The 27,551-nt window shown below is 40.1% G+C and overlaps 3 protein-coding genes across 3 annotated transcripts; 1 reads left to right on the forward strand and 2 right to left on the reverse strand.

Moving 5' to 3' along the window:
- The first annotated feature begins 2,193 nt into the window (after positions 1–2,193).
- Positions 2,194–4,093, forward strand: LOC138628297 (uncharacterized). Its single transcript, XM_069711273.1, has one exon. It carries the CDS (start codon positions 2,675–2,677, stop codon positions 3,395–3,397), a length of 723 nt encoding a protein of 240 aa, XP_069567374.1. The 5' UTR covers positions 2,194–2,674; the 3' UTR covers positions 3,398–4,093.
- An 8,988-nt stretch (positions 4,094–13,081) lies between these two features.
- Positions 13,082–17,610, reverse strand: hgh1 (HGH1 homolog (S. cerevisiae)). The gene is made up of 10 exons (XM_069711281.1): positions 17,475–17,610; positions 17,216–17,339; positions 16,897–17,035; positions 16,610–16,747; positions 16,219–16,373; positions 15,691–15,791; positions 15,404–15,502; positions 15,028–15,119; positions 14,749–14,871; positions 13,082–13,897 (listed from the first exon to the last, which is right to left on the reverse strand). The coding sequence occupies exons 2-10, from the start codon at positions 17,323–17,325 to the stop codon at positions 13,700–13,702; spliced, it is 1,155 nt and encodes a 384-aa protein (XP_069567382.1). The 5' UTR covers positions 17,326–17,339; positions 17,475–17,610; the 3' UTR covers positions 13,082–13,699.
- A 4,556-nt stretch (positions 17,611–22,166) lies between these two features.
- On the reverse strand, positions 22,167–27,311 carry LOC138628305 (transmembrane protein 263). Its single transcript, XM_069711282.1, has 3 exons — positions 27,006–27,311; positions 24,538–24,625; positions 22,167–23,401 (listed from the first exon to the last, which is right to left on the reverse strand). The coding sequence occupies exons 1-3, from the start codon at positions 27,012–27,014 to the stop codon at positions 23,112–23,114; spliced, it is 387 nt and encodes a 128-aa protein (XP_069567383.1). The 5' UTR covers positions 27,015–27,311; the 3' UTR covers positions 22,167–23,111.
- Between the last annotated feature and the right edge of the window lie 240 nt (positions 27,312–27,551).

The following is a 27,551-nucleotide window of genomic DNA, read 5'->3' on the forward strand; positions in this document are numbered from 1 at the left end:
GAAACGCTGTTTTGTGAAAACCTACGACTCTTGTATGAGCATTAAGACGATATAATTATATATTTGATATTTTTTAGTAAATTATTTATTCGTTTATTTGTTTAGGCACAAAACAAAGGGATGACGGCTCAATACAGTCAAATAAAACAAAACTAAACTGAATTAAACAAAATAAAACAGAGTTACAGTTCAGTACAGAGCAAATTATTTTTACACAATATGTTATAGCCTATATATAAATAATTGTAGAACCAAGCTTTGCATCCTTTTATAGCTGTATGAATGCCTGCATTTAGACTGTTTCAACAACCTCCATATCAAATTACACAAATATAGTATTTTATGGTTTTATTTGATTTGAAGTATGTTTCTGAACATTTTTGATATGATTATTGTACTTCATGTTCTTGAAAGATGGATTAATGAGTGCTGCTGTACACCACATAAAATCAAATGTGTTCGGGCAACTGATATTAGTAGGATTGTGAAGGCATGGCAATGACTTTTAGTATTAAAATAACTAGGTCGGTAGAGTTTGTGCCATCATTAGGAGCGTCAAAAGCAGCTGTTTGTTGCCTGACGTAATCATCTGCAAGCAGTTCAGAAGTCCATGACGAGAATTAATCAAATAAAAACCCATTTAACTACAATCAACTTTCACAGTCCACATTCAATAGTTTTCCAAGATAAATTACAGATAACAGACTCCACTCCTGCTTCAAACTGCTCTGTTTAATATACATCACAGCCACATGGGGTCAGTAGTGCAGCTGCAGTCTTACAGGCTTGTTATGGTCCTCCACTATGTGATTTGTTGAAGGAAATCCAACTAAATATATCTGAACCGCACTGAAGTGAAGTAGATGTAGTTGTGCGTAGAGGCAGGAAGCAGCAGTTTTAATGATGTCCCTGAGGAGGAAAAGATTTATGTGATTTAGGCAACACTGAAGAAGGTCATGTTTTATTCATCACTGTTTTGGATTTAAAGTTGTTTTTTTTTAAAGAATTATTTTCTCTTTCTAATAGGATAATTATAAACAACATAAAATGTCTGCAATCAGGCTCAGTAAGGCTGTGTTTAGCATGTTAACATGCCTAAGTGCATGTCAACTTGTCTAATTACAGCCCTTTGAGTCTGTACTTAAGCGTGTTATAATGATATAATGTTCACCTCGGTTTCCCCATGTTATTACGCAATCATTTGCCAAAAAAAAAAGCACTAAACACAGAGTACACCTGAAGGCTGATGGGAATTAAACTAGTTTTGCATGTATCTGGTGACAAACCACATTGTTTGTTTGTTTTTTTGACTTGATAATGGAGCTTGAAGTCATTTGATTACCAGATATATTTCACTAAAATCACAAATTCCTGCCTCACGGTGGCACCAGATGAAAAGTCAAAGTGGGATGATGGAGAATGAATATGTCTGATATTCAATTTCTTCCTGTCCGATATCTGTGGCGATATTTCAGTCTTCACCAAAGTGTTGGACCGACATGTCTTATCTTTTCGGCCTCGTCACTAGAATGACAAAAACAACAACAACAACAACAACAACAACAACAACAAAAGTGGATTGTGTTTCAGGAAGGGAGCCGTTTATCTGGCAAATTGTGGACTTTGGCACGGAGGACACGAAGTCCTTTGTTTGCATTGTGATAGTTTCTATACAAAAAAAAAGGTGCCTTCAGGCGAATGTGTTGACCGCTGCGGGGCTAATTTTAAGTCCATATGGGTTGGACACTTTTAATATCGATGACACAATAACTTACGACTGTTGTTACTATTACAGTGACCGCTGCGATCCTCCTGCTGCTTGTTTCTGTGCTTGTTGTGTGTTGTCAGAGAGGGGCGGGCAGAAGAAGAAGAAGAAGCAGCTGTGGATCAGATTTCAGCTGCTAAAAACCGAAACGGAGCGAACCATCTTTCCGCGGGGAGACGCTTCCTCCTTCTCGCAACCTCATCGCTCAATTTGAGGCTACTTTGGGCTGACGTGTAATGTTGAAATATCTTTAAACTCACGTGTAAAATGAATACTTTATAATACATATCATATATCATTTTTATTAATGTGCAGTAGAGATGCCCGTAAACGCGATCCTTCCTCCTCCTCCTCCTCCTCCCCCCCTCCCCCCTTCTGGTAAATCCGTGAATGGATCCTTCCAGGTCTTTATTGAGGCTGCGAGGAGGAGGAAGAGCCACAGTCAGTGGTGGTTTCAGAGCTGAGTACACTACAACTGCCGGCCCTAAAACTGAAGAAAAAGCAGCTATAAACCAGACAGAAGACTCTTAAAACACCCTCAGCAGCTCAATCCAGTTCACCAATCAGAGCTGCAAGGAGCTGATTTGACTTCCAGAGAGGTGAAGAAGAGAGATTATAGAGAGGCAGAGGAGGGCGTGACAGGGAAGCCAGACCAGCAGGCAAGCTGCTGCTGCTAGGGGAGGAAGAGCAGGCTATGTACCAGCCAAAGCCAGAGGTCAAGAAAAAAAGTGACAGGGTAGTGAAAAGGTAGACTCGGAGAGAGAGAGAGGGGGGGGTCCTTGTTGATCTGAGCCAGAAAAACAGAAACCAGCCTCTCTTTGTTGTTGTTGTGTGGGCCACAAGAGTTGGAGGGTTGGAGGATGTGAAGGAGAAGAAGCAGCAGAGTAAGGAAGGGAGGCGACTGCGAGAATGACAAGTAAAATGCTCTCGGAGATGATGTGCGGGAGGATCTGTCAGCAGCAGGGCGGAAAAGAGGATCCGCACAGGGACGCTGGCGGCCGCAGGAAACACGGCTGGTCCAAGAGCTGCAGGAACGGCCTGCAGGGACGGAGGACGGGGGGAGGAGGGGGAGGAGGAGGAGGAGGAGGAGGGTGGCCCAGAGGCCGTAATCACCACCAGCGTCATCATCATCATCATCATCATCATCCCCCTCACCACCACCAGCATCCCCGACGCCTCCAGCGGTCGGCGATGTCCCTCCGTCCCGTCAACGTGAAGGGGAACAGGGCGAGGGGGATGCGGGCCCCCAAGAACACCAACCAGTTTCTGATGCACGAGAAGTACCAGATGCAGCACATGCGCTCGGACTCGGTGGGGAGCGACAGCGGCAGCAGCTCCGACAGCGACACGGAGCTCACCGACATGGACTCGTACCTGGGCGTCCTGGAGAACGCCAGAGGAGCCCTCCTGGACAGCCCCAACCCGCACGACTCAACGATGCCACCGCGACGCATCCTGGTAGTGCGCGAGGACAATCTGCGCCTGCACGAGGACAGTCTGCGTCTGCGCGAGGACAGTCTGCGCCTGCAGGAGGACAGCATGCAGTACTTTCCCTCTGAGGACGACCTGATACAGAGCCAGAACTTCATGCAGAGGGACTTTGTTGAGTTCTGTGACATCCTGACACCCTGAAAGAGGGGTGGTGGTGGGGGGGGGGGGGGACTTTCAGGAAACCGTTTCTGTTCTCGGCAGTGTGACACTCAAACCTCAGACATGAGAGGGGTCAGGTTTGTTTCTACTTCATGTTCATATAAAAATTAAATCTCTGTCTTAATCGAGTCATTTAGCCTTAAAATCGGAGAGGTTGCTTGCAGGATGAGATGATGTCACTGGTTTCCAGCAGAAAATGAACTTTTTTTTGGAATAATCTTGAGTGTCATTTTCTTGGTACTCCTGCAATGATCTGCCTTACTATGTCTTTTTATAAGATACTGGCACCAATGTTAAGACTTCAGCACTAAGAAAAAGTTTGATTATCTCGCCCTGTTGGTAGAAAAACACTTTAACTGACTGCAAGATTAAATGACATTTATTAAGATTGATTTGCTTTTTTGCAACGTTTTTTTTCTTCTTCTTCTTCAGTTATTGACTGATTCATGTTCAATCATGTGCAGTTTGTTTGGGTGCTGTAAAGTGCTGCCTTTCTGTTGTTGTTGAACACAAAGGGAGATGGATGGACGGTGGGAGTGAGCGCAAACAGCCAATCAGCATCGAGGTGACTGTATTAGGCTGCAGACGATTGGCCCATGCAGACTGTCATTAACAAAGAAGCCTTTTACTGTACAGAATAAAACAAGAAAAATACAAATAAATATCTGATTGGTGTAACGTGAGCTGATTGATCGTTATTGTGGTGATACATGACTGCAAAGGAGTTTGTCAAGAAATATTAGAGTTGGCAAAGGAAGTATGTCAGTGAGTCATCGGGGCAGCTTTGTGAAGAAGACTCAGCTTAACAGATTCATAAATAAAAACTCAGCATTGCTCTCATGACAGCATGTGAGAGGAGCAACGGGAACATTCAGTGAAGAAAAGCATAAATAAAACTCTTAAAGCATTTAAACACGTGCATGGGTGCACAATGGATGGAATAATAATTACTTTTATTAAAAAAATAAAATAAAAAAGTCACATTTTGCATATCTACAAAACATTAACAAAGATGAAGAGAAAAAGCACCAAAAAAAAACCACACGATTCAATCCAACATAGACATGCAAAGACAAAAAAGGAGTATTTCACACAAAGATATAGTCAAGATGATTATTTTTCATAATTGTTCTGCCCATTATAAACAAAGACTGTTGACTATAGTGGGTTTAATTCATCTAAAAAAAACAGTGCCCACAGTGTTAATTCCCACTACCTTCCATGAGTGCTTTTAAAAAGCTCTCATTCGGAGTGTCGCACATCTTTTGGTCAAAATGGTTCCTACATATATGTCTTATGTAAATGTCCTGCATTCATACATGAGCCCTGCTGCTAAATCCATAACGCTACTGACAAAGCTTGATTTAAAAATATCTTTCGCTTAACAGTGCAGATATATTTCTGCTCAGACAGTCCATGAACATGTGAAGTCTATATTTCTATCAAAGACTTTCAGGCAGTGAAGCAGGAAGAAGGAGGGAGAGTCTCTGTGCCGCTTATAGAGCCATTAAAGTGGATTACATAAAATCAAGTGGGCCGATCACACCCACTCAGGACGAGCTCGGAGGCATAAGCCTCTTTGTGTTTGTGGGCCATAAACTAATAATGGTAACGGGTCAAGAGTATGAGGAGCAGGCCGGTTCTTAACTCTGATTTATAAAAACATTTATTCTGACCTGAGAAATCGAGAGAGAGAGAAGCGACGACATAAATGGAGGAAATAATAAACCAGCAGGCTGCAACACAGTTGGAATGATTTCACGTTGCGTCTTTTTGGTTCATGATTTCCACCATCGATAAAGTCAGTGAGACAGACTTATTATAGGCCTCAAAATGCAGATATTGAAATGGCAATTTTCAGACAACCCTTCAAAGTCTTTATGAAGTAGCCAAAAAAAACAAACATTATTTTGATTATTGCAATCAATATAATAGATTTATATACCCTGTAATACCTACAAATGCTACAGGACAACTCGTGTTGACTAATAAAGAAGTTAAGGTGGCAGTTGAACATCCTGACTGGATTTAACTATTACATCACTTAATAAACTGAATATGCTGATCTTTTTAAATATATATTACAGTTTGGGGAGAAAAATAAATGTTGTCGTGTTTTAGTTCTAACTTCTACATCACAGCTCTCTTGCTTTGGCGTTTTAATGGCAGACTTCATGTTTTACATTATATCTTATTGTGCGCTTGTATAATGACAGTTTTCATCCTCCTTCGAACCGGATGTAAACTGACTGAAAAGAATTTTCTGCACAGAAAAAAAAATGCTTAAATCTGAAAGTGTAAAAAGTTCAAAGATTTGAAAGTAACAACAGGTGCAAGGGGAACAAAATGGAGGCCGGGGGCCGCCTGGCGATCCTCCTGTTTCTCCAAATGTCATTTGGTAGTTCAAATGCGGTGATTTGATTTCGCACAAAGATCATTTAGGAACATCCAGTGTTAGCAGAATATGGAGTGATATAATAAAGTGGTAAAACACAACAGATTGAACTATTTCAGGAACAGGAATAGAAATTACAGCCGATTTCCAAACTCCCAACTTCTCAATCTAAAGGGGTCAAAGTTTGAAGTGTCCTTTTGTAGTCGGATAATTAGTGCCATTTGGTTCCCGTCCTTTAATATACATACACAGAATACAATCTCCTAGTATAGAAAGTTTAGCAGAGGATATAAACTGCATCCACAAATATAGTAATTACAGCAAATCTCCTCCTCCTGTTTCCAGCAGGCTGCAGCGTCTTTGAAGTTTTAAGCCTTTTGATATGATTTGCAGATTTTAGTTTGTTGATTGAATGATGCACACAAGAGTTTCACTTGAAAAAGCTAAATCGGCTGACATGCAGTGAGCCTGAGGTTTTCAAGGCTCGTTGAGTTATGCAGAAGATTTGTTTTGTTTTTTTACTGGTTGGTAATTCAGCTGAAGACGATTTAATCTGTGTACGTCACTACATACGTTTATGGGAGTAAAAAAACAAACAAAACAAAACAAAAATCCTAAACGTCACTAAGAGCACAGAAAACATTATGAGATGAGAAGGGATTTCATTCCAGCAGCAGGTTTTACTTCTTCAGTCTGACCTTTGACCTGTAGATCAGCTGATCAGCTTACTTGGCATCGGCTGCGACTCTAAAACCAAGTTTGGGTTAGCCAAGAGACCGCGCGCACACACACACACACACACACACACACACACACACACACACACACACACACACACACACACACACACACACACACACACAGTAACACTGACCTGCAGTGCAAAAACACTGCAGGTCAGTGACCTGCAGGTCACACCGGGTCGCGTCTCTATTGTTTCTACTGCAGCTCCTCGTCTTCATCAGCCAGCAGCAGCTTCTGCTTTACAGGCGGACTTGTTGCGCAATGCTGCCTCTGATTGGTCAGCTGACACTGCCAAACAGGAAGCGAGTGTGAGCCGACAGACAAACACTTTTCTTTCTATAATTGTGAGGACACTTATTAACATAACACATTTCCTGACCTCTTACCCTAACCTCTCTCTCTCTCTCTCTCTCTCGCACACACACACACACACACACACACACACACACACACACACACACACACACACACACACACACACACACACACACACACACACACACACACACACACACACTGGCAGTAAGGTGGTATGTGTGTGTGGCAGATTACAGAAAGTAGATCCGAACCCTGCAGACAGTCTCACTGCCAGTTGTGCTAATGCTAATCTGCTGAGACACACAAACCCGTGTGACTATGTCCATACTTATAGGGACTCTCTCTGACATACTTCACTCTTTTAAACTCGAGCCTTTATATAAACCTAATTCAATAACTTTACCACCAAAACCAAACTGGAACCCCCAAACAAAAAAAAACCTTTGACTAATTGAAGACGAGAGGAAAAGGAAGTTTAACAAACACTCTTAAAGACACACAGGAGCAAACACACACACACACACACACACACACACACACACACACACACACACACACACACACACACACACACACACACACACACACACACACACACACACACACACACACACACACACACACATTGAGAGATATGACCTGTTAGGGCAGACGTCCAAAAACAAGTACAGACAGAGTTACCTATGAACTACGGCTAGAAAAATCAGACACACACACACCCTGGAGGAATGTGTGAGACTGTATAGTTTGTGTTTAACACTGTGAATGCGAATGATTCTTTTCTTTTCAGGCTTAATTCCTGAATTGAGTTGCTGAGTGTGAATAAAGAAGCTCTCTGCAGTCCAATACAACAGCTTTGCCATCCTTTTTTTTTTTACTTTTACCATGTGTGCACTGTGCTGCATTATGTTGAAAAGTGTTTCTAATATTTTGCCCCCCTTCAAGGAAGTTAACAAAAAAACATAATGAATTATCACCTTTTCTGACAGTGTCAATAAAAAAACTAAAGATGTAAAAGCAGAATTTGTGTTCCTCAATGAGCGTGTGCAGTTCAACTACTGTGAAACAATTAATCTAAAGTCATAGTTTACCGAGCTGTCGAGCAAACAAATTAAAAAGCGTGTGGACGTTCCCATAACAACAAAAATCTCGGAGACTGATACCGATGATAAGCAGCAGGTGCAGCAATGAAAATATTCACATCGAAATACAAAACAGAAGAAATGAGAGCATCGCTAGACCTCGACTTGAGGTCACTGAGAGATAGATAGATAGATAGATAGATAGATAGATAGATAGATAGATAGATAGATAGATAGATAGATAGATAGATAGATAGATAGATAGATAGTTACTTTATTAATCCCACAAGGGGAAATTGTTTTAAGAGTCCCAAGACAAGTGAACGCATCACTGTTCACTGCCCCAAGTGTTGTTTTGTTTCCTCCCACCTGTCCAGAGGCTTTAGATGGAAATTAGCTACAGTTGCTAAATTAATGTATTGATGATATTTTGTATATTTGGTCCCCGTGATGAATAAATAATTAATTGTTAAACTTTGATAAGATCTCAAAGGTTTATGCTTCTATATGGGACACACTTCCCCACTCTGATTTTTTTGCAGAAAGACAGATGAAGAATTTTTTTTTTTTTAAAAAGGGCTTCGGCTCTTCAAACACCCCTTTCCGTCCTTCCCACTGTTTCCTCTTGTTTTGACTTTCATCTGACAAAATGCCAAAAGAAATAAATCTAGATGGGACATCAGAACTGCTTTTGGATTTAGTGCAATATCAGACGTACTGACACGCCGACCTAAAACCTGCAGCAATGCAACGGCACTGTACCAGACTGAATATTAAGACCTGGTGTGGCCCTCACTATCTCTGCTGCATCTAAACCCCGAGCACAGAGAGCCGAGGATAACAACATGAAGACAACTATCGGTTACATGAAAACTTATCAGAAGGAATACGACAAATATCAGGATGGAAATTGTGACATGAAAAACTGACGCCGAAGCAAAATGCTGGATTTCATGTCAAGTTTCAGAACATCTGCAGAGAAACAACAGTGAAATGGAGCCGATTGTTTTCTACCAGAACTCTGAACCAATCAGAGGGTTGTATACAACCAGAAATCGTGTGTGTGTGTGTGTGTGTGTGATTGGGGAGGGGGTGCACGTGTTGGGAATAGATGAGGTTAAGGAAGGAGGAGGAGGAGGTGAAGCAGGAGTGGACGGAGTTGGATGCTCAACTCAGTTTGGAGTGGAAAAGTACAGCTGTCGGCTGTGGAGGCGGAGCCTTGTTTCGAGTACAACACAGCGGCCAATGAGAGCACAGAAAAACATATTGATTGACAGCGTGCTCAGGCAGAATGACAAACCAGCAGTGAGGCTCCAAGTCTGGACTGTGTTCGTATGAAGTTGAGTTATTTACTCCAAATATAATATTATTAAACGAAAGAATAAAACAGTTCAATCCTGCAAATCTGAGAATGGGGAATTTTTTTTTATTTTTTAAAATTTTTTTATATGTTAATCAACACCTTTAAACTGAAGATAAATTTACGTATAAAATTTCTATTAGTCTTCTCGAGGCGTAAAAAAAAAACAAAACAACAACACCTGAAACTGTAGCGCAGTTTTATCCCCAACAGTCAAAATAAGAGTTGGGAGCCAGACAGAAGAATAATCACAATACTACCACGTCACTTTAAAAACATGTAAATGTAAATCAGTCTGGGAGATAGTCCAGATAGCTCACGAGAAAAGGAACGAGGTCGACATGACACAAACCATGAACTCATTTTCATCAATTAAGGCTTAACAGTAAAACAGTAATCAAATTATTGTGTTCCTGATTGGTAATCAATTACAAAATGTTCATTAAATCAAAGCGAGCATAAATCAAATTCAGAGTCCAGTTATTAAAAATCATGGCCTTAGTTAAAGCTAACGTTATTCAAAGACACGATGGCTTAAAAAGGCTCGAGAACAATATTTAACAAACGGTAAACAAACAATAAATTGTGTATCGATACTCGAGATCTGGTTTATGTGGTTTTACTTTCGGCTGCCAGATGTTACATGCAAATTAATTCTATTAAATTAAAAGTTGTATCAATAGCTGTGATAACACGCAGGATTTGTTATTGCTGTCTTGTGTTAGTTTAAGGGATTTCTTCTCAAGCAAATGTGTTTTATTTTCCTCTAAAAACATTCTTGTAGGGCCTCTGTTTCACACTGTTGCCTGAAGTTTGGCTTCTTGGATTCATGTATTTAATCTGCACATAAATAGAAATGTCAAAACAACAGTTTGTGGTTTTAAAGGGATTTTTTTTGTGTGTCAAGTACAGAGTGATTTCCGTTAGTCTCATTATGAGGTTGACATATTAAACCAGCGACGGTGCTGTCTTGAGGGGAGGATTTAAAAAAAGTACCACCACACAGTCACTCACCCATAAACCTCAGTGTGTGTGTGTGTGTGTGTGTTTCCCGTTAAATAAACTTAGATATAATGTGTTAACCAATAAGTCTTTGAGGATTTTCTTGGAGTATTTTTGAGTTACGCTGGCTGCTTCCAGTCTTCATGCTAAACTCAGCAATAGCCCCCGACTTTAACCAAATACCATCCAAACTAATGTCTAACCCTGATCCTCACCTAAACCCTGATCCTCACCTAATCCCTGATCCTCACCTAAACCCTGATCCTCACCTAAACCCTGATCCTCACCTGAATCCTGATCCTCACCTGAAAAAACCAAGTCACAATCTTCACAAAGCACCTTAAAGGTGTACACAGAAACTGGGACAAAAAGTCCTCACTCCAGAGGTCTCAATAGGTCAACTGGTCCTCACAGAGAAAGACAAACCAGTACAACACACACACACACACACACACACACACACACACACACACACACACACACACACACACACACAGAGGAGCTCAGTGCAAGGAGACAGGAGGAGGAGGAGGAGGAGGGGAGGTTGTTATTCTGGTTGCATGAGCTAAAGCTCTCTCTTCAGCAGGGTGGTGAATGTTTCACGGGACTGACGATCCCTGCAAGGTACGCACACACACACGCACGCACGCACGCACACACACACGCACGCACACACACACACACACACACAGACTGGACAGAGAGAGCAGGGCAGCAGACATGAACTCAGCCCTGCAGGGTAAAAACTTCACGTTAGATTTGAACAGGACGACGGGAGGACGTCTGCCGCTGTCCTCCATCCTGTGCCAGTGAGAACACACTGGTTGCGTCGCAGTGTTATTTTATCCATTTTCTAAATGAATCCTGGCATGCGAGAGTGGCTGGTGTCCGGTGGTAGATGACACAGCTCCTCCTGCCGGTGGCAGCTTTGCAGTAATGATTTCCATTACTGGGAGGGGAGGGAGGATTTAAGTAAAAGAAAAAGAAAAACCTCATCAGTGAGTTCACAACTCTGGCATTTTTAGACAAAGAAGCAACAACAACAAAAAAACTAAATAGAAGTAGCGCATGACTGAAATATGCCAGGTCAGCGATAAATAATCAAGTTCTGTGTTCTGAATGCTAAAGTGTGTCTTAGAAATATAATAATAATAATAAGCTTTATTTATGTAGCACTTTCTTTACAAGGGCTTCACAAATGAATTTTTTTTTAAATAATAATAATACAAAGCTAAAATATTAAAATTAATCAATTAAAATTCTCACAGAAATGAAAGTTGTTTTTTTTCCTTTTTTTTTTGTTTTTTTTTAAAGAATATTTTAGAAGAGCTGTAAAAGCAGCAAACCTCTCTACAGGTACGTTTTTAATTAGACTTTAATATAAACCAGATGATAACTCTAGCTGTCAGATACATGTGTGGTAATACTGCTGCATTAATTAAACTCACGAATGTGTGGCAGATGTACAGTCTCTCAACACAAACAAACAGCTGTGAGCAGGCTGGACATGTCTGACACGTACTACACAGCATGTTCCCCTGAGGGGCGGGTCCACACCAGGAAGTGAAACAGGAAACCTCTGATTGGCACATTAGGACACGCCCACTTTCACAGCTGCGCAGACACTCGAGTCCCCCCCCCACCTCCCCTTGACACCCATCTGGTGTCCTCAGCCCAAACAAAATATTGATTAGAGTCAATACTGTACGTTTTGTAGCACAAAAGGTCTAAATAAAAAAAAATTAAAAAAAAAGTTTCTCTAAATAGTTTATAAATTTAAACAAAACAATGATGTTACAGTAGTTAGATATATATACAAGATACCTTAAAATAAGATAAATGTCACCTTATTTGTTATTTATTTTCATGATGCCCAGTTGTTTTATCTGAATTTTCCTGTTTTGTGAATAAAATTCATTATTATAAATGTTAATCATAAAGAACAAGAAAGAAGATGAGTGAAAACAAGTGGGAGCATTTCAGAAAATGTTTCATTACAAGTGAAAAGGAGTATTTCTCCCCCCCCAGCACATTATGAAGTTGGTTTTCTCGTCCACACCAAATAAGAAAATAAATATACATTTTTTAAATTAGACTTCATGTATCATACAGGATAGGAAAGTATGACATGATAAATGTTCCAGTGACAGGAGACGGTCGTTCTGGTCTGACCTGGTGTCAAAGTAGAAAAACTAACAGAGAAGATGATAAAGAAACACCTGGTGACACACACACACACACACACACACACACACACACACACACACACGTTTGTGTTTCCTGGTTTTATCTAGTGAATGTCACTCTGCTCGTGTAAATGTTAAAAGTTTACTGCAGTCATCTCAGTTGTTTTTTTTACATGAATATCAGAATAACGACACATAAAGTGCAAAAAAAACTAAGAATTATGACATAATTTCTAGTTAAAATGATTCAACTTAAAAGCTTTTTGTTCCACCGTCAGATACTCTGAGTGAGTTTTAAAGCCCACAGTCTTAAGTTTCCATGTGTTTATTTTTAAGTTAAAGATGAACCTCGGCAGAGAAGAAGTGACTGAGATGATGTGGACGTTCTGGCGCCCTCTTCTGGTCATTTAAAAAATAAAACGCCTCGGAGGAGCGACAGCTCTGCTCGTTTATTGACGTTTTGTAAAACTCAGAGAGGACAAACACCTAAAGAGAGACAAGATAAAAAAAAAAAGATCCTTTTTCTTACAGACTCTTTTAGTTAAATCAAAAGAAAAAAAAAAGAAGATAAAAAAAGACAAGTTATAAGGGAATAGATTTATTTCAAAACTTTCCTCTTCTTAAAACATTGCAATGAATTTGTCATTCATAATTTCTAAATGCACAAAGAAAAGAAAATCAGTCAATAAATGATCTTTTTTTTTTTTTGCCTCCTTGCGATGCGAGAAGAAACAAAAAAAAAAAAATCTTGAATAATAATTAAACATGAATTCTGACTTTTATTTTAGCGGAATTCACTAAACTTATGTTTTATGATGGTCTTTAATTGAAGTTTCCAAATTTGTATTTCCCCCTCTGAACTTCTCACGCGGTTTAATTTCAATAAACGTGTATCAGAAGTTTGTTTTTATCCACCCGCCGTCCACTGATGTTCCGGTATTAATAATCTAATGATGTCATAGAGATATCAGAAGGACTAAACTTGTACTTTTACATAAGAAGGATTTTTCCAAGCAGGACTTTTACTTGTAAAAGAATATTTTCATCGTTGTATCGGTGCTTTTACTTACGTCCTTCTTTGGCCGCTGCGAGTCGGCGCGACCTCGTCGACTCCTAAAGTGTCAACGACCCCCACGAGCCTATCAGATGAGAGCTGACACGTCCTCAGGTCAGAAATGTCCAAAATAAAAAAGGGTTTTATTTTATCAGTCCACTCTCCTGTTCTCTGTCTGTCTGCTCTGTGTCGCTCTTCTTCTTCTCCTCCTCCTCCTCCTCTTTCTCCAGCTCCTCCTGCTCTTTGGCGGCGGCCTTCTTCAGTTTCTCCTCCACGTCCTCGGGGATCTCCACCTCCATCAGGTTCTCCATCCCCTGGTCCGGCTCGTCTCCGATCAGCACCTGGAGGGGACGGAGGGTTCAAAGTTACGCAACATCCCCGGTTCATAAATATTCATCAATATCAATAAATATCAATCCTGTCGTCTCGTTTCGGTTCTCAAGTTAATTTACAAACTGTTTTGCCAATGAAATGTAAAACTAAAGTGTTCAGTGTGCCGTCTTCGCGTGTCATTAATTATTGGCCTGTCAATCATCCGTGAAGCACTTTAAACTGCACCAACCTTCATGAAAAAGTGCTTTATAAATAAAGTTTGATTGATTGATTGATTCAGACGTTATGTTTTGTCGGACCAACTGAGATATTTGATCGAAATTAAATAAAATTGAGGGAAAAAAAAAAGTGTTTCAGTTTCTGTTTAAGAAACGGCTTTAAAAATCAGTTTTTAAAGTCGTTAATGATAAATTTGGCAAAAAACAAAAACAAATCCAGACACGACAGTTTTTTCCAAAAGGCACGAAATCAGTTGTCTTAAATTTTGAAAGACAAACTGTCAAACTGTCCTACGTCTATCATGCAGGGGTTTTCCTGTTATTATATACCATCATTTGTACTTTTTATAGATTTTTCAACGTGAAAAAAAAAGAAGTTTTTATTACATTCTATTTTTATATTTGTAAATTTTTTTTTCTTCTTTTTATGTTTCTTATCTTTCCTACCCGTTTTCTTAAAATGATTTGACGACTAAGTTCCCCCACTGCGGGACCCGTGCCACCACAGTTTCACTATAAGCCTCGTCCTGAATGAAACCGTCCACAAACCCGGTAAACAAAAAAAAAAAGGAGCCTTTTATTGACTTGTATGATTCTGGTCTCCATGGAAACCTGGTTTATTCCTTCCACCTCCTTCCTACCTGCACCAGCTTCTCGCAGGCTGCCGTTACGTGGACGTCCTTCTCCCAGTGGTGGAACTCCCTCATGATCGGATAAACGTTCTTGTCCTTCATGGTCCGCCGGCCGGCTTTAGTCGCCGTCAGCTGCACCGGAGACGAACCGACAAACGGTGAGGCGGTGAAAACTCACGTGTGTGTGTGTGTGTGTGTGTGTGTGTGTGTGTGTGTGTGTGTGTGTGTGTGTGTGTGTGTGTGTGTGTGTGTGTGTGTGTGTGTGTGTGTGTGTGTGTGTGTTCGTACCAGTAAGAGTGTTTCCAGCAGCATCTTTCTGATGTCGGGGTCGTCCTCTCTCTTCTTGTCCTCCGGGAGGTACTGCAGGTCCACGGGCAGACCTGAACATCACACCATCATTTCTGTTAAGACTCACAACCAGTCGGGCTACAGGGAGGGGGGAGGGGGGGGGCGGGGCTTACAAGAACCGAAACTACAATCGCCGCCGTCGCTTTGAAGGAATTCGGGCCAATAAAGTTTGACAAGGTTGTTGCCGTGACAGCAGACGATGGTTCACATACGGACTGACTAAAATAATGTAACGTTATAAATAACACACACACACACACACACACACACACACACACACACACACACACACACACACACACACACACACACACACCTTCATTTTCTTCGTCCGTCAGCTCCTCCGGTCCGGCCAGAGGCAGCAGGAGGAAGGGAAGGATGTCCACCGCGTCGCTTAGCAACCACTCGTGGTGAGCTGCACGGAGAGATGCAGTGATCAGACGACTCGATGATTCAGTCTGGACATGGCAGGTTTCAGTTTAAGTGTAAATGAAGAGAGGGAGTGTGTGTGTGTGTGTGTGTGTGTGTGTGTGTGTGTGTGTGTGTGTGTGTGTGTGTGTGTGTGTGTGTGTGTGTGTGTGTGTGTGTGTGTGTGTGTCTCACCGTAGTCAAAGCAACAGTTGCGCAGGGTGCCTATGACTCCGCCCCTCCTCACCACCGACGCCCGGTACTGGGTGAAGGGCAACAACCTCTGAACGACGCACCTGAAACACACACACACACACACACACACACACACACACACACACACACACACACACACACACACACACACACACACACACACAGACGTCGTGTGTTCAAACATCGAACTTTTATCTTAAATCTACGGCAAATGTCAGAGGTGGAATAATTTCTTACTCGACTCGTTGAGTTTGAGTATAAATAAATAGTGCAACTCGTTTAACCTCCGAGTGTGCGAACAATAAAGTACGTACGGCCGAAATGTAAACAAAAACAACAACAACAAAAAACACGGAGCTCGAGTCAGCTCATTTCTTTTGACTCCGTTGAGTTTTCGCTGACGGGAGGTAATGAAAGGTAAAAAAAACAAAACAACAAAAAACAAAACAAACAACCACTTTGCAGGGCGGTTGTAGCTCCGCCTCCTTTCACATCTGCGTCGCTCACCTGTCTCTGTCCATCACGTGGCTCCTGGCCTCGGGCAGCTGAGTCAGGTTGGACAGCAGCGCAGCCACGTAGTCCAGCTTCGCCTTCTTGTTGTAGCATTCGGTGCAGAAGATCTCCACCAGCTGAGCCACGCCCACCTCCTCCTCCCGCAGGACCTGAAATGCGAAATCGAAGGCCGACTTACGTTGAATTAAATAAACAGCTGACTTTCGCCGACACGGCGATTAACCACATTTGGCAACGCTCGCGCGTGCGGCCGCGTCGTGGGAAGCGCGTGCCCTTCAAAATAAAAGCGCAGCAGCTGACGTTACGAATACGTCATCCAAAAAAAAAAAAAAAGGATTTTTATTTATTTTATTTTATTTTATTTTATTTTATTTATTTTTTAAACCTTGAAGACGGTCTTGCAGGTCTTGTCGTGGCGCGTCAGGTTGGACAGGATGGTGGAGATCTGGTCGGAGAACGGGTACTCCGGATCCAGAAGGTTCTTTAACAACACCGGGAGAACTTTGACGTGGGTCACCAGAACCTGAGGGAGAACACACACACACACACGCACACACACACACACACACACACACACACACACACACACACACACACACACACACACACACACCTGTAAACAAGAGCTCAACAACCGGGTGCGAACTGAAGTGTTCAGACCCGACTGATCACCTGGTGCAGAGTCTCGTCGGCCGACAGGTTGATGAGGATGTGGTAGCAGTCCTTCACTATGGCAACGGAGGGGTCAGAGGTCAGCGCGAACAGGGCGACAATGCAGTCAGGCTTGGAGCGGAGGAAGCGGCAGCCGTCCCTAAAAAAAAAACAACAACAAAAAAACAAACAAGTGATGGACAGGAAGTGATGTCATTAAAAAAAAAAAAAAAAACTTTTTACACCTTATCAATTAATTACTAGAAACACTGTTATTAAATGCTTTTAATTGCCATCTGAGAAAACACACATCTGTATGACGTCACCACCACCACCCCACCTGTTTCCAGACAGCCCCAGGATGTACTCGGTGGCCCGACCTCTGACGTCAGGACGCGCGCCGGAGGTCAGGAAGGCGAGCAGCTCTTCAGCCTCCGAGTCACTCAGCATCTTCCAGGCTGCGTCTGATGGACAGATCGATATAAATATATACTTTATTGATCCTGATAGCGATGACGACATCAGGGGCATTTTTTATTGACAAGTAAATAAAAATTTTTTTTTTTTTTTTTTTAAATCTAAATATGTGAATATCTTACCTTTATCTCGCTACAGGACTTCACCGGTTCTCATTATCGTTTTTACGCCCTTTAATATCCCTCAAATATCGGACATCATGTTCGAGATACACACGCGGACATGTGGACACAACAGGCCGAGATAGACCCGCCTATTTCCGGCTTCGTCAACGCTTTTCTTCTTCTACTTTATTATTTCCTGTAGCTGAAAATCACGTCGCAGGTTATTACCGCGCTCTGGTGTTTAACGCTCACATAACGTCCCCGAATTTACTTTAATCCCATTTTGCAGCATTTCTTTTCTATCCGTGAAATTACAAAAATTTTACGGAGGACCGTGTGTGTCAAAGAAAAACAAATATTTACAGACAGGTATGAATAAATAAACCCACAAAAAAACTAATATTTATAGACCGGTATGAATAAATAAACCCACAAAAAAACTAATATTTACAGACAGGTATGAATAAATAAATCCACAAAAAAACTAATATTTATAGACCGGTATGAATAAATAAACCCACAAAAAACTAATATTTATAGACAGGTATGAATAAATAAATCCACAAAAAAACAAATATTTACAGACAGGTATGAATAAATAAATCCACAAAAAAACTAATATTTATAGACCGGTATGAATAAATAAACCCACAAAAAACTAATATTTATAGACAGGTATGAATAAATAAATCCACAAAAAAACTAATATTTATAGACCGGTATGAATAAATAAACCCACAAAAAAACAAATATTTACAGACCGGTATGAATAAATAAATCCACAAAAAAAACTAATATTTATAGACAGGTATGAATAAATAAATCCACAAAAAACAAATATTTACAGACAGGTATGAATAAATAAATCCACAAAAAAACAAATATTTACAGACCGGTATGAATGAATAAATCCACAAAAAACAAATATTTATAGACCGGTATGAATAAATAAATACACAAAAAAAACAAATATTTACAGACAGGTATGAATAAATAAACCCACAAAAAAAACAAATATTTACAGACATGTATGAATAAATAAATCTACAAAAAAAACACCAAATATTTACAGACAGGTATGAATAAATAAATCCACAAAAAAACAAATATTTACAGATAGGTATGAATAAATAAATCCACAAAAAAACAAATATTTACAGACATGTATGAATAAATAAATCTACAAAAAAAAACAAATATTTACAGACAGGTATGAATAAATAAATCCACAAAAAAAACAAATATTTACAGACAGGTATGAATAAATAAATCTACAAAAAAAACAAATATTTACAGACAGGTATGAATAAATAAATCCACAAAAAAAACAAATATTTACAGATAGGTATGAATAAATAAATCCACAAAAAAACAAATATTTACAGACATGTATGAATAAATAAATCTACAAAAAAACAAATATTTACAGACAGGTATGAATAAATAAATCCACAAAAAAACAAATATTTACAGACAGGTATGAATGAATAAACCCACAAAAACCAAATATTTATAGACCGGTATGAATAAATAAATCTACAAAAAAACAAATATTTGCAGATAGGTATGAATAAATAAATCCACAAAAAAACAAATATTTACAGACAGGTATGAATGAATAAACCCACAAAAAACAAATATTTATAGACCGGTATGAATAAATAAATCTACAAAAAAACAAATATTTACAGACATGTATGAATAAATAAATCCACAAAAAAACAAATATTTACAGACAGGTATGAATGAATAAACCCACAAAAAACAAATATTTATAGACAGGTATGAATAAATAAACCCACAAAAAACCAAATATTTACAGACAGGTATGAATAAATAAATCCACAAAAAAACAAATATTTACAGATAGGTATGAATAAATAAATCCACAAAAAAACAAATATTTACAGACAGGTATGAATGAATAAACCCACAAAAACCAAATATTTATAGACCGGTATGAATAAATAAATCTACAAAAAAACAAATATTTACAGATAGGTATGAATAAATAAATCCACAAAAAACAAATATTTACAGACAGGTATGAATAAATAAATCTACAAAAAAAACAAATATTTACAGACATGTATGAATAAATAAATCTACAAAAAAAACCCAAATATTTACAGACATGTATGAATAAATAAACCCACAAAAAACAAATATTTATAGACCGGTATGAATAAATAAATCTACAAAAAACAAATATTTACAGACGTGTATGAATAAATAAATCCACAAAAAAACAGATATTTACAGACAGGTATGAATAAATAAATCCACAAAAAAACAAATATTTACAGACATGTATGAATAAATAAATCCACAAAAAAACAAATATTTACAGACATGTATGAATAAATAAATCTACAAAAAAAAACCAAATATTTACAGACATGTATGAATAAATAAATCCACAAAAAAACAAATATTTACAGACAGGTATGAATGAATAAACCCACAAAAAACAAATATTTATAGACAGGTATGAATAAATAAACCCACAAAAAACCAAATATTTACAGACAGGTATGAATAAATAAATCCACAAAAAAACAAATATTTACAGATAGGTATGAATAAATAAATCCACAAAAAAACAAATATTTACAGACAGGTATGAATGAATAAACCCACAAAAACCAAATATTTATAGACCGGTATGAATAAATAAATCTACAAAAAAACAAATATTTACAGATAGGTATGAATAAATAAATCCACAAAAAACAAATATTTACAGACAGGTATGAATAAATAAATCTACAAAAAAAACAAATATTTACAGACATGTATGAATAAATAAATCTACAAAAAAAACCCAAATATTTACAGACATGTATGAATAAATAAACCCACAAAAAACAAATATTTATAGACCGGTATGAATAAATAAATCTACAAAAAACAAATATTTACAGACGTGTATGAATAAATAAATCCACAAAAAAACAGATATTTACAGACAGGTATGAATAAATAAATCCACAAAAAAACAAATATTTACAGACATGTATGAATAAATAAATCCACAAAAAAACAAATATTTACAGACATGTATGAATAAATAAATCTACAAAAAAAACCCAAATATTTACAGACATGTATGAATAAATAAATCCACAAAAAAACAGATATTTACAGACAGGTATAAATAAATAAATCCACCAAAAAAACAAATATTTCGGATGACTTTTTTTTGGTAATCATATTTTGGTGTATGACCTTTTTTCTGAACTGACGCATGTTACTTCAAGGTGAGAGATAAACAAAGAGAGAACTAATCTAACCAGCGGACAGTGAAGTTGAGTTTTGTATTGCTGTTGACCTTTGGTTTGGTGTTAGTATGACTGCACGCACAAACCCGAACCCACTTTAGGAGGTCTCTCCATGTGGCTTACACTTAGAGGGATTTCGCTCTCTGTGAACCTCGTGGCTTGGAGGGACTCGCCGTAAACCATAAGCCATGAACCGTGAACCCTCGTGTGTTACCTCGGCGGGGCTCGTCCTACTTCACCGAGGTTGAGTGGTTCAGATTCCACCTCGGCCTGTTGGTGGTGATTCAACTTTTAGTGAAGTTGAAACGTTGGGGAGAAATTGAAAAAAGTTTTGCATCCACTACATATTACAGGAAGATATTTAATATCACTGCAGACCTCCTTTGAAAACACGTACATCTGCTATCCAAAGAATGTCTGCGGCAATTTTGGTCGCAAGAAGGTTTGGGGTTCAAGCACCCCCCCTTTGGCATTACAGTACTTTTTTTTTTAATCATACTATAGTATAGTTTTTGAGTATGATAAAGCCATCAAAAATGCAGTTGTTTACGGAGAATAATAATAATCGCTTGAATAACAATGGGGCTTTCACACCATCGTCGCTCGGGCTAATTATAAAAAAATATTAAAATATGAGTCATTAATTAATAGCTCAAATTTAAAAGGTATATGAGGAAACAAGATTAAACCGTCTGAAGCACATCTTTTAGAAATATATGAATAGACCGTCCTGAATAGTTAATGTTGAACTGTTCCTTTAAGTTAACGTGATAATTAGTAAAAAAAAAAACAACAACAAGAAAGAGTGTTTGGTTGTTTTTTGTTTTGTTTTATTACCATTAGTTGAGCTGTTGCAGATTTACAAGCAAAAAAAAAACAAAAAAAAAGCATCGTCTCTTTAAAATGTCCATTTAAAAAAACAAAACTGAGACCAGGACCGCTGTCAGTTTTCACTCGGATGTAAAGGAAGCAAATTTTCAATGATCCTAAATATTCATTTACGTCAGCGTGCTAACATTTGCCAAGTTTCAGTGAAAACGCTAACGTGCTAACGTTAAACATGCTTATCGCTTTACAGTGTTTGCAATCTCTCTTGGGGCCAACCAGCCCCCAAAAAATCAGAGCTGCAGCGAGGCTTAATGGGAATGTCATCAATGTTACAGGCATTTGGTCATAAATCACGATCATCAAATGCATTAATCAACACGGCCCACTGACGGGAACATTAAATAACACATTTCACTGAGATCGAGTTGAAGACCACGACGGAGGAATTTCCCACCGAGTCACCGGGATTCCTCTGGGGACCGTGAACGGCTGCAACAATCGACAACGGGGACAATTGTTTGATGAAGACTCCAATCAGCATGTCGGATATTTATAACCTTCCAAACTACTTTATTGATATACTGAAAAAAAAACAAAAAAACAACAACAACACGTACGAGACATTCACATCGTTGAGCCCCGTCGGCAACAAGCTACCGTTTGCTCCAAATGTTGCATTGAAATGCCGATATTGCATAATAAACTTTTTTTTTTTATTTAATTTTTTTTACGCGCGTCGCCGGCGCAAACGGCACGGCGTCGAGCTCCCGATTAAAAGGAGCGTTTCCACTTCCGACCGGCTCCGGACGACGTCCAGCACTTTTTCCATCTCGTCGACGAATCGAATGCCGGATGGAAACATTTCACACATACTGAACTCTAAATATTTCACCGTTGGAAAAGGAGCCGAGGCCCGGCGACGGTGCGCTTCAGTCTTCAGTCACCGCGTTTCAGAGAAGAGGGAAAACACAGCAGGAGGTCGGACGCCACGACGCCTCGGGACATTTTCCCTCTTGAAGAACGCTGCTGATCTCGCCTCTCCAACGCACGCACATTTTTTACATTTTTTTTTTTCTCTCTCTCCCCGACACAAAATACAAATATTACTTCAATAACATTGAAAGAAAAGACTAAAAAAAAAAAAAAAAAAATCAGCATTTCCACTCAAAAACATTTCACACAACGTCTCGGAGACCCGGAGGACGTCTGGAAGCGTCTCCGTCTGGACTGTAAACAGCTAAAGTACGGGACAGACCCGGGATTGTGTGAAGCGGGGTTTTCTTTTGCTGTAATTCTGGGTCGTCATGGTAACAAAGTATCGTCAGATCTCGGCGCGGCCGAAAAAAAAAAAAAAAAAAAAAAAAAAAGGCACTGTTTGGTGTCTGATGAGAGAGAGAGAGAGAGAGAGAGAGAGGAGCTCTCTCTGTTGGCTCAGGGCGGGGTCAAGTCCGTCATCAATCATCAATCATTTCCAGCATCATCATCATCCTCCTCCTCCTCCTCCTCTTCTTCCTCCTCTTCTTCTTCTTCTTCCTCCTCTTCTTCTTCACTCCGCCTTGTCCTTCCTCTTGGCCGTGAACGGGACTTTGCCGGCGACCGTCGAGCCCACGCTGGAGACGCCGCCGGCCACGGCGGAGACGCCGCCCTTCACCAGCCCCACCCCCATCGAGGGCACCGTGGTCACGGCCGACTTGGTGATCTCCAGGCCCTTGCCGCCCACCCAGGCGACTCCGCCCACCGCGGCGCCGACCACCCCTTTGGTGACGTTGAAGAGGCCGCCGGTCACCCGCCACATCATGCCGGGAGGAGGAGGCGCCGCGTGGTCTTTACCGGAGTCTGGGGGGCGGGGGGGGGGGGGGGGGGGACAAAAAAACCCAACAACAAATCAAACACGTCGACATTCACACGGTTTCCACTACGAATGAATATTTGTTTTAAAAATCGCTGATTAATCTACTGATCGTTTTCTGTCAGAAAAAATAGTGAGAAGTGTCCGTCATGACTTCGTCCGAGCAGCCGTTCAAAACCCCAACAAGCAGCGGCATTAAATCATCACATCTGAAGAGACAAAAACTGACTGTAGCTGCAAATTAATTATTAATATAGTTCCTTCTGATTTCCCCGTTTGTGGCTCGAAACCAACGGCTGCAGGTCTGTCACTTTACGGCTCAGAGGAATCAGAAATAAAAGGCTCTGGATTCAATAATTCATTCAATAAACTGCTGGTGTTTTGTTCTTCTGCAGGATATCAAGAGGTTTTTTTTTGACAGATTGAGTTCCTCGGTCAGTTTTATGACGGCAGCTCGTCTTGTCCGAGACGTAAAACCTGGTTTTACATGCGTATATGTGGCCGCTGTGTGAATCTGCACTTCTGGCACAGCGGCAACTTTGCGCTAAATTTCTAAACTTCACCAAAACGCCAGTTACCATGCCGACGTGTTCCTTTTAATACGCTCGCCAAGTTTGATATTTGACCTGATGACGTCACGCGATAAAAGTCGAGAGGACCACGAATGATTGTCTGGACAAAAGATTTTGCCAGTTCATCCAACAAATGCATTCATCCGGTCTTTAAAAACGCAGTTTCCCGACAAAAGTTAGATTCCACAGTTAACTTTACAGTTTAAGTGAGGAAGTAATCTCAGCAGCCAGTCGTACAGATGTCCAAATTTGGCAAATATCACACGTAAAAAAGGAGAAAACCTTGTAATGTTACAGCAGCAGAAGTTGCGCTTGAACAGCCCGGGAGATCTGTCAATCCGGGATTTCATAAATAAACCTCTCGAAGGACTAATTTGTGCAACTCACCAGGTGACTGAAACCAAAAGCAGAATTGCTCTCCGTCCTCTAACGAACAAGCGATGTCGCAAACAAATAAATTCCCCCGACAAAACCAGACAGTTTCTGAAATAGCGGCTGGAGTTGCACCATTATTCCCCCGCAGTCGGAGCCCGGCGGAGCTCGCCGCTTACCCTCGGTGGGCGGGCCGTCGGCGGGTTCGGCGTCGTCCGAGGCCACGCTGGTTCCCGGCTGCGGCTCCACGTTGACGCTGTTCACATTCTGGAAAACATCAGGAGGAAAAAAAACAAAACAAAAAAAACGCTCAGCTGTCTTTAATCTGAACGCTTCACACAGAACTCCTCAAGAACTCCTTTAATACTTCAGTGTGAATATTTACTGACTTATGCGTGTCATCGTAACTGTCACACGGCGAAAGTCTCGCATCTAATTATTAGTTCCTGATTTCAATCAGAATCTGTTTTTTTTTTTTTTAAATCTGATTTATTTGGACAACACAAAGAGGAAGTAGTTTCAGACACACCAGTCGGTCCACCACACACACACACACTCAGTAACCAGCTGCGGCTCTGCGGGAGCTTCACGAAGTCTGACGGGTTAACCCCGATGACGTCATAGTGATGTCATCAGCGTCACCTCAGCTTAAGTTCAAAGACGAGGAGTTCATAACGGTGCTCGAGGCGTTTGCCTTCGATGCCTGCAGGTTCCTGCTCGGCCTGAAAACTTCACGTTGCCGTCACCAGATCAAAATAAAACGTTTACAAAAATATAAACCTTCCAAACGTTAAAAATTCTGAATAAAAAAAAAAAAAAGAGAGTAAGAATTGATGTTGTTTATGGTTGAAGTCGTCCTGTCAACACTTTAATAGACGAGTCTTTTATAGTTGTCGTCTTTGGGGGGGAAAAAAATACTTTTTATACGTCCGTGATGTTTCCCACGGGGTAATGCTAATCCAATTGCATTATGGGAAATGTAGGATCCAGTGTTACTGGAGCTAAGCGATTGTGTCACTTCCCCTCCTTCGCTGTGATTGGACGGCTGGTAAAAGTCACGAGCGCAGCGTTATCCGTAAAGTTGAACATTTTTCAACTCTTGGTGACCAGAAAAAAAAAAACCACTTTTAGGGCTCGGTGCAGATAAAACGCTCGACGCTATCGTTCATTAAAACAATTAAAAAAAAAAAAAAAAAACAGGCTGCAGCGGTGGCTGAGTGACGGCAGGTTTTGCTCCATTCTGATTGGTTCAAATTAACCCGAAGTCTAAAGCCTGGATTGTAAGATATTTTGGCCTTTTTCTAATTTCATTGACTTTCTTTTTTTTTTCTCTTTTCTTTATTTGATCAAAGAGTCCATCTGACGTTTGAGAATTTTAATTCATTTTGGTGAATAAAAAGGATTTACTAGAAAAAAAAGTGTTTATATTTTGACCTCTTGCTTGGGAGGAAGAAAGTTGTCGGAAGTCCCAGATTGTGAATTGTGAACGTACCTCCGAGTCGCAGCGGAAAGTTGAAGACATATCGCCTTTAATTATAACCCTAAATGTAAAACAGACTGAAAGCTTCACTCTCTCTCTCTCTGTGTGTCTGCTCGTTATGAAACTCAAAAAAAAGTCTGGCATCAAGTCTCGCAGGGATTCAGGAAGAATGTGGGTGTTGATGTAGAATCTTCTTTATATCCCAGCAGATTTTTAGAGGTGATGAACACAAACTGTTTTCTTCTGTGTATTTCCAGCTGAATTTCCGTCGAACCGGCTGAGCTCGGCGCCGTGCTCGAACATGTAATTATCTGACAAGACGTGGTTTAAAAATGATGTCGAGAAGTTGTTTGTTTGAGGCAGCGTGTTATTTAAAGTACGTACGGGCGTTATTTACTTACTTTATCCCCTTTTTCATTACTGAGGATGAAATAATAAAACAAATTAGGCTTTTAACTTGTGTTTTATGTATAAAAATTAAAAAAAAATTAAAAATCCTATGGAGGTGACACCGATGGTGCCCATGTCACTGTGGTGTTCAACTTCAAGGCCTTTAAACTAAACAATTCCTCTTTGTGCTTCTTCAAAGTGTTGAAAACCGCAACTAAACCAGGACTCTTTGGTTATAAAGAGATTACTCAATATTTCCCCATGCACAAAAGAAATAAATATATATTTTCTTTAACCTCTCGGAAACCATCTTCACCCCTCCTCCCATTTTTTTTTTTTTTTTCTTTTTCTTTCTTGGGCCTCAGATTTCCCCCAAAAAAGTTTTAAAGCCACTGCTGCATTTGGTTAATGAAGAATATGACCACAGTTGGGTGTAAACAACAACAACAACAACAACAACAAAAATCTGAACAAAACAATATGTAGATTGAAGATGTGTCACGCGTGGAGTAGAGGTTGAGCAACATTTAGCAGGAAGCCCTGAAGCCTCCCTTTAACGCCAGGAGACAGAAAACGACTCTTTTCTTCTGAAAGGTGCTAAAAGTAAAATAAAATAACCGAATCATCACTCAGGCAGCTGTTGAGCAACCAGCTTCATGACGTGCAGCCAGTTCAAGTCCCATAACTCACACGCATGTTGTAAACCCACGTTTTAACACACACATATGTATGTATATATTATTATTATTATGAATAAGGATACTGGTGAGCGCTTACCTTCACCATTGTTCCCAATGCTTCTCACCTGACGGAGAAACTTGACACTGGAGCCGCTTCTGTTTCAGCCTCGGAGACAAACTCTGCTCTAATGTAATGAGTGTGAAACCTGCAGCTCTGACTGCCGGCTGCTGCTGTCGCTGCTTCTTCTTCTTCTGTTGTTGTTGTTGTTGTTGTTTTTTAGCCTTTAAAGCATCAACATGCAGCTTTCTAACTTCACCTCACACTCAGTTTCACAGCCGGAGCAGCTCGCTTTTCCTCTCTGCTGGTTCTGCCGACGTGGCGCCTTCACCACGCACACAAACGGTCAAACTGCACGAAAGTAACACACTTCACTTCCGTTCGACGCCTTCAAAGTAAAAGCGCACGGTTGAGAAACGTTACGAGCTGAATGGAAAGGTCAGGAGTAAATTTGAATAAGGTCACTTGAAGACTTGAAGATTTTTGGTTTGTCTTTTTCTATTAGCAGCAGCTGATTTGGTCTCCACCCACCCACCTCCACCCAGCTAACAGTTACCCTGCGGTTGTGGGTCAGACAGGGACGTT

This window comes from Brachyistius frenatus, unplaced genomic scaffold, assembly GCF_029030835.1.
Source record: "Brachyistius frenatus isolate BFR_SWC_R1_liver_20210118 unplaced genomic scaffold, ASM2903083v1 Contig_98, whole genome shotgun sequence".
In the NCBI taxonomy this organism is placed as follows: Eukaryota; Metazoa; Chordata; class Actinopteri; family Embiotocidae; genus Brachyistius; species Brachyistius frenatus.

Excerpts from the sequence above, each read along its gene's own strand:
- LOC138628297 (XM_069711273.1), top strand. The coding sequence starts at position 2,675 with ATGACAAGTAAAATGCTCTCGGAGATGATGTGCGGGAGGATCTGTCAG.
- hgh1 (XM_069711281.1), bottom strand. The coding sequence starts at position 17,325 with ATGCTGAGTGACTCGGAGGCTGAAGAGCTGCTCGCCTTCCTGACCTCC. Across the intron at positions 17,036-17,215 it reads CTGGGGCTGTCTGGAAACAG|GGACGGCTGCCGCTTCCTCC; the intron begins GTGGGGTGGTGG and ends TTTTTTTTTTAG. Across the intron at positions 16,374-16,609 it reads CCTGCAAGACCGTCTTCAAG|GTCCTGCGGGAGGAGGAGGT; the intron begins GTTTAAAAAATA and ends TTCGCATTTCAG.
- LOC138628305 (XM_069711282.1), bottom strand. Across the intron at positions 23,402-24,537 it reads CGACGGCCCGCCCACCGAGG|ACTCCGGTAAAGACCACGCG; the intron begins GTAAGCGGCGAG and ends CCCGCCCCCCAG.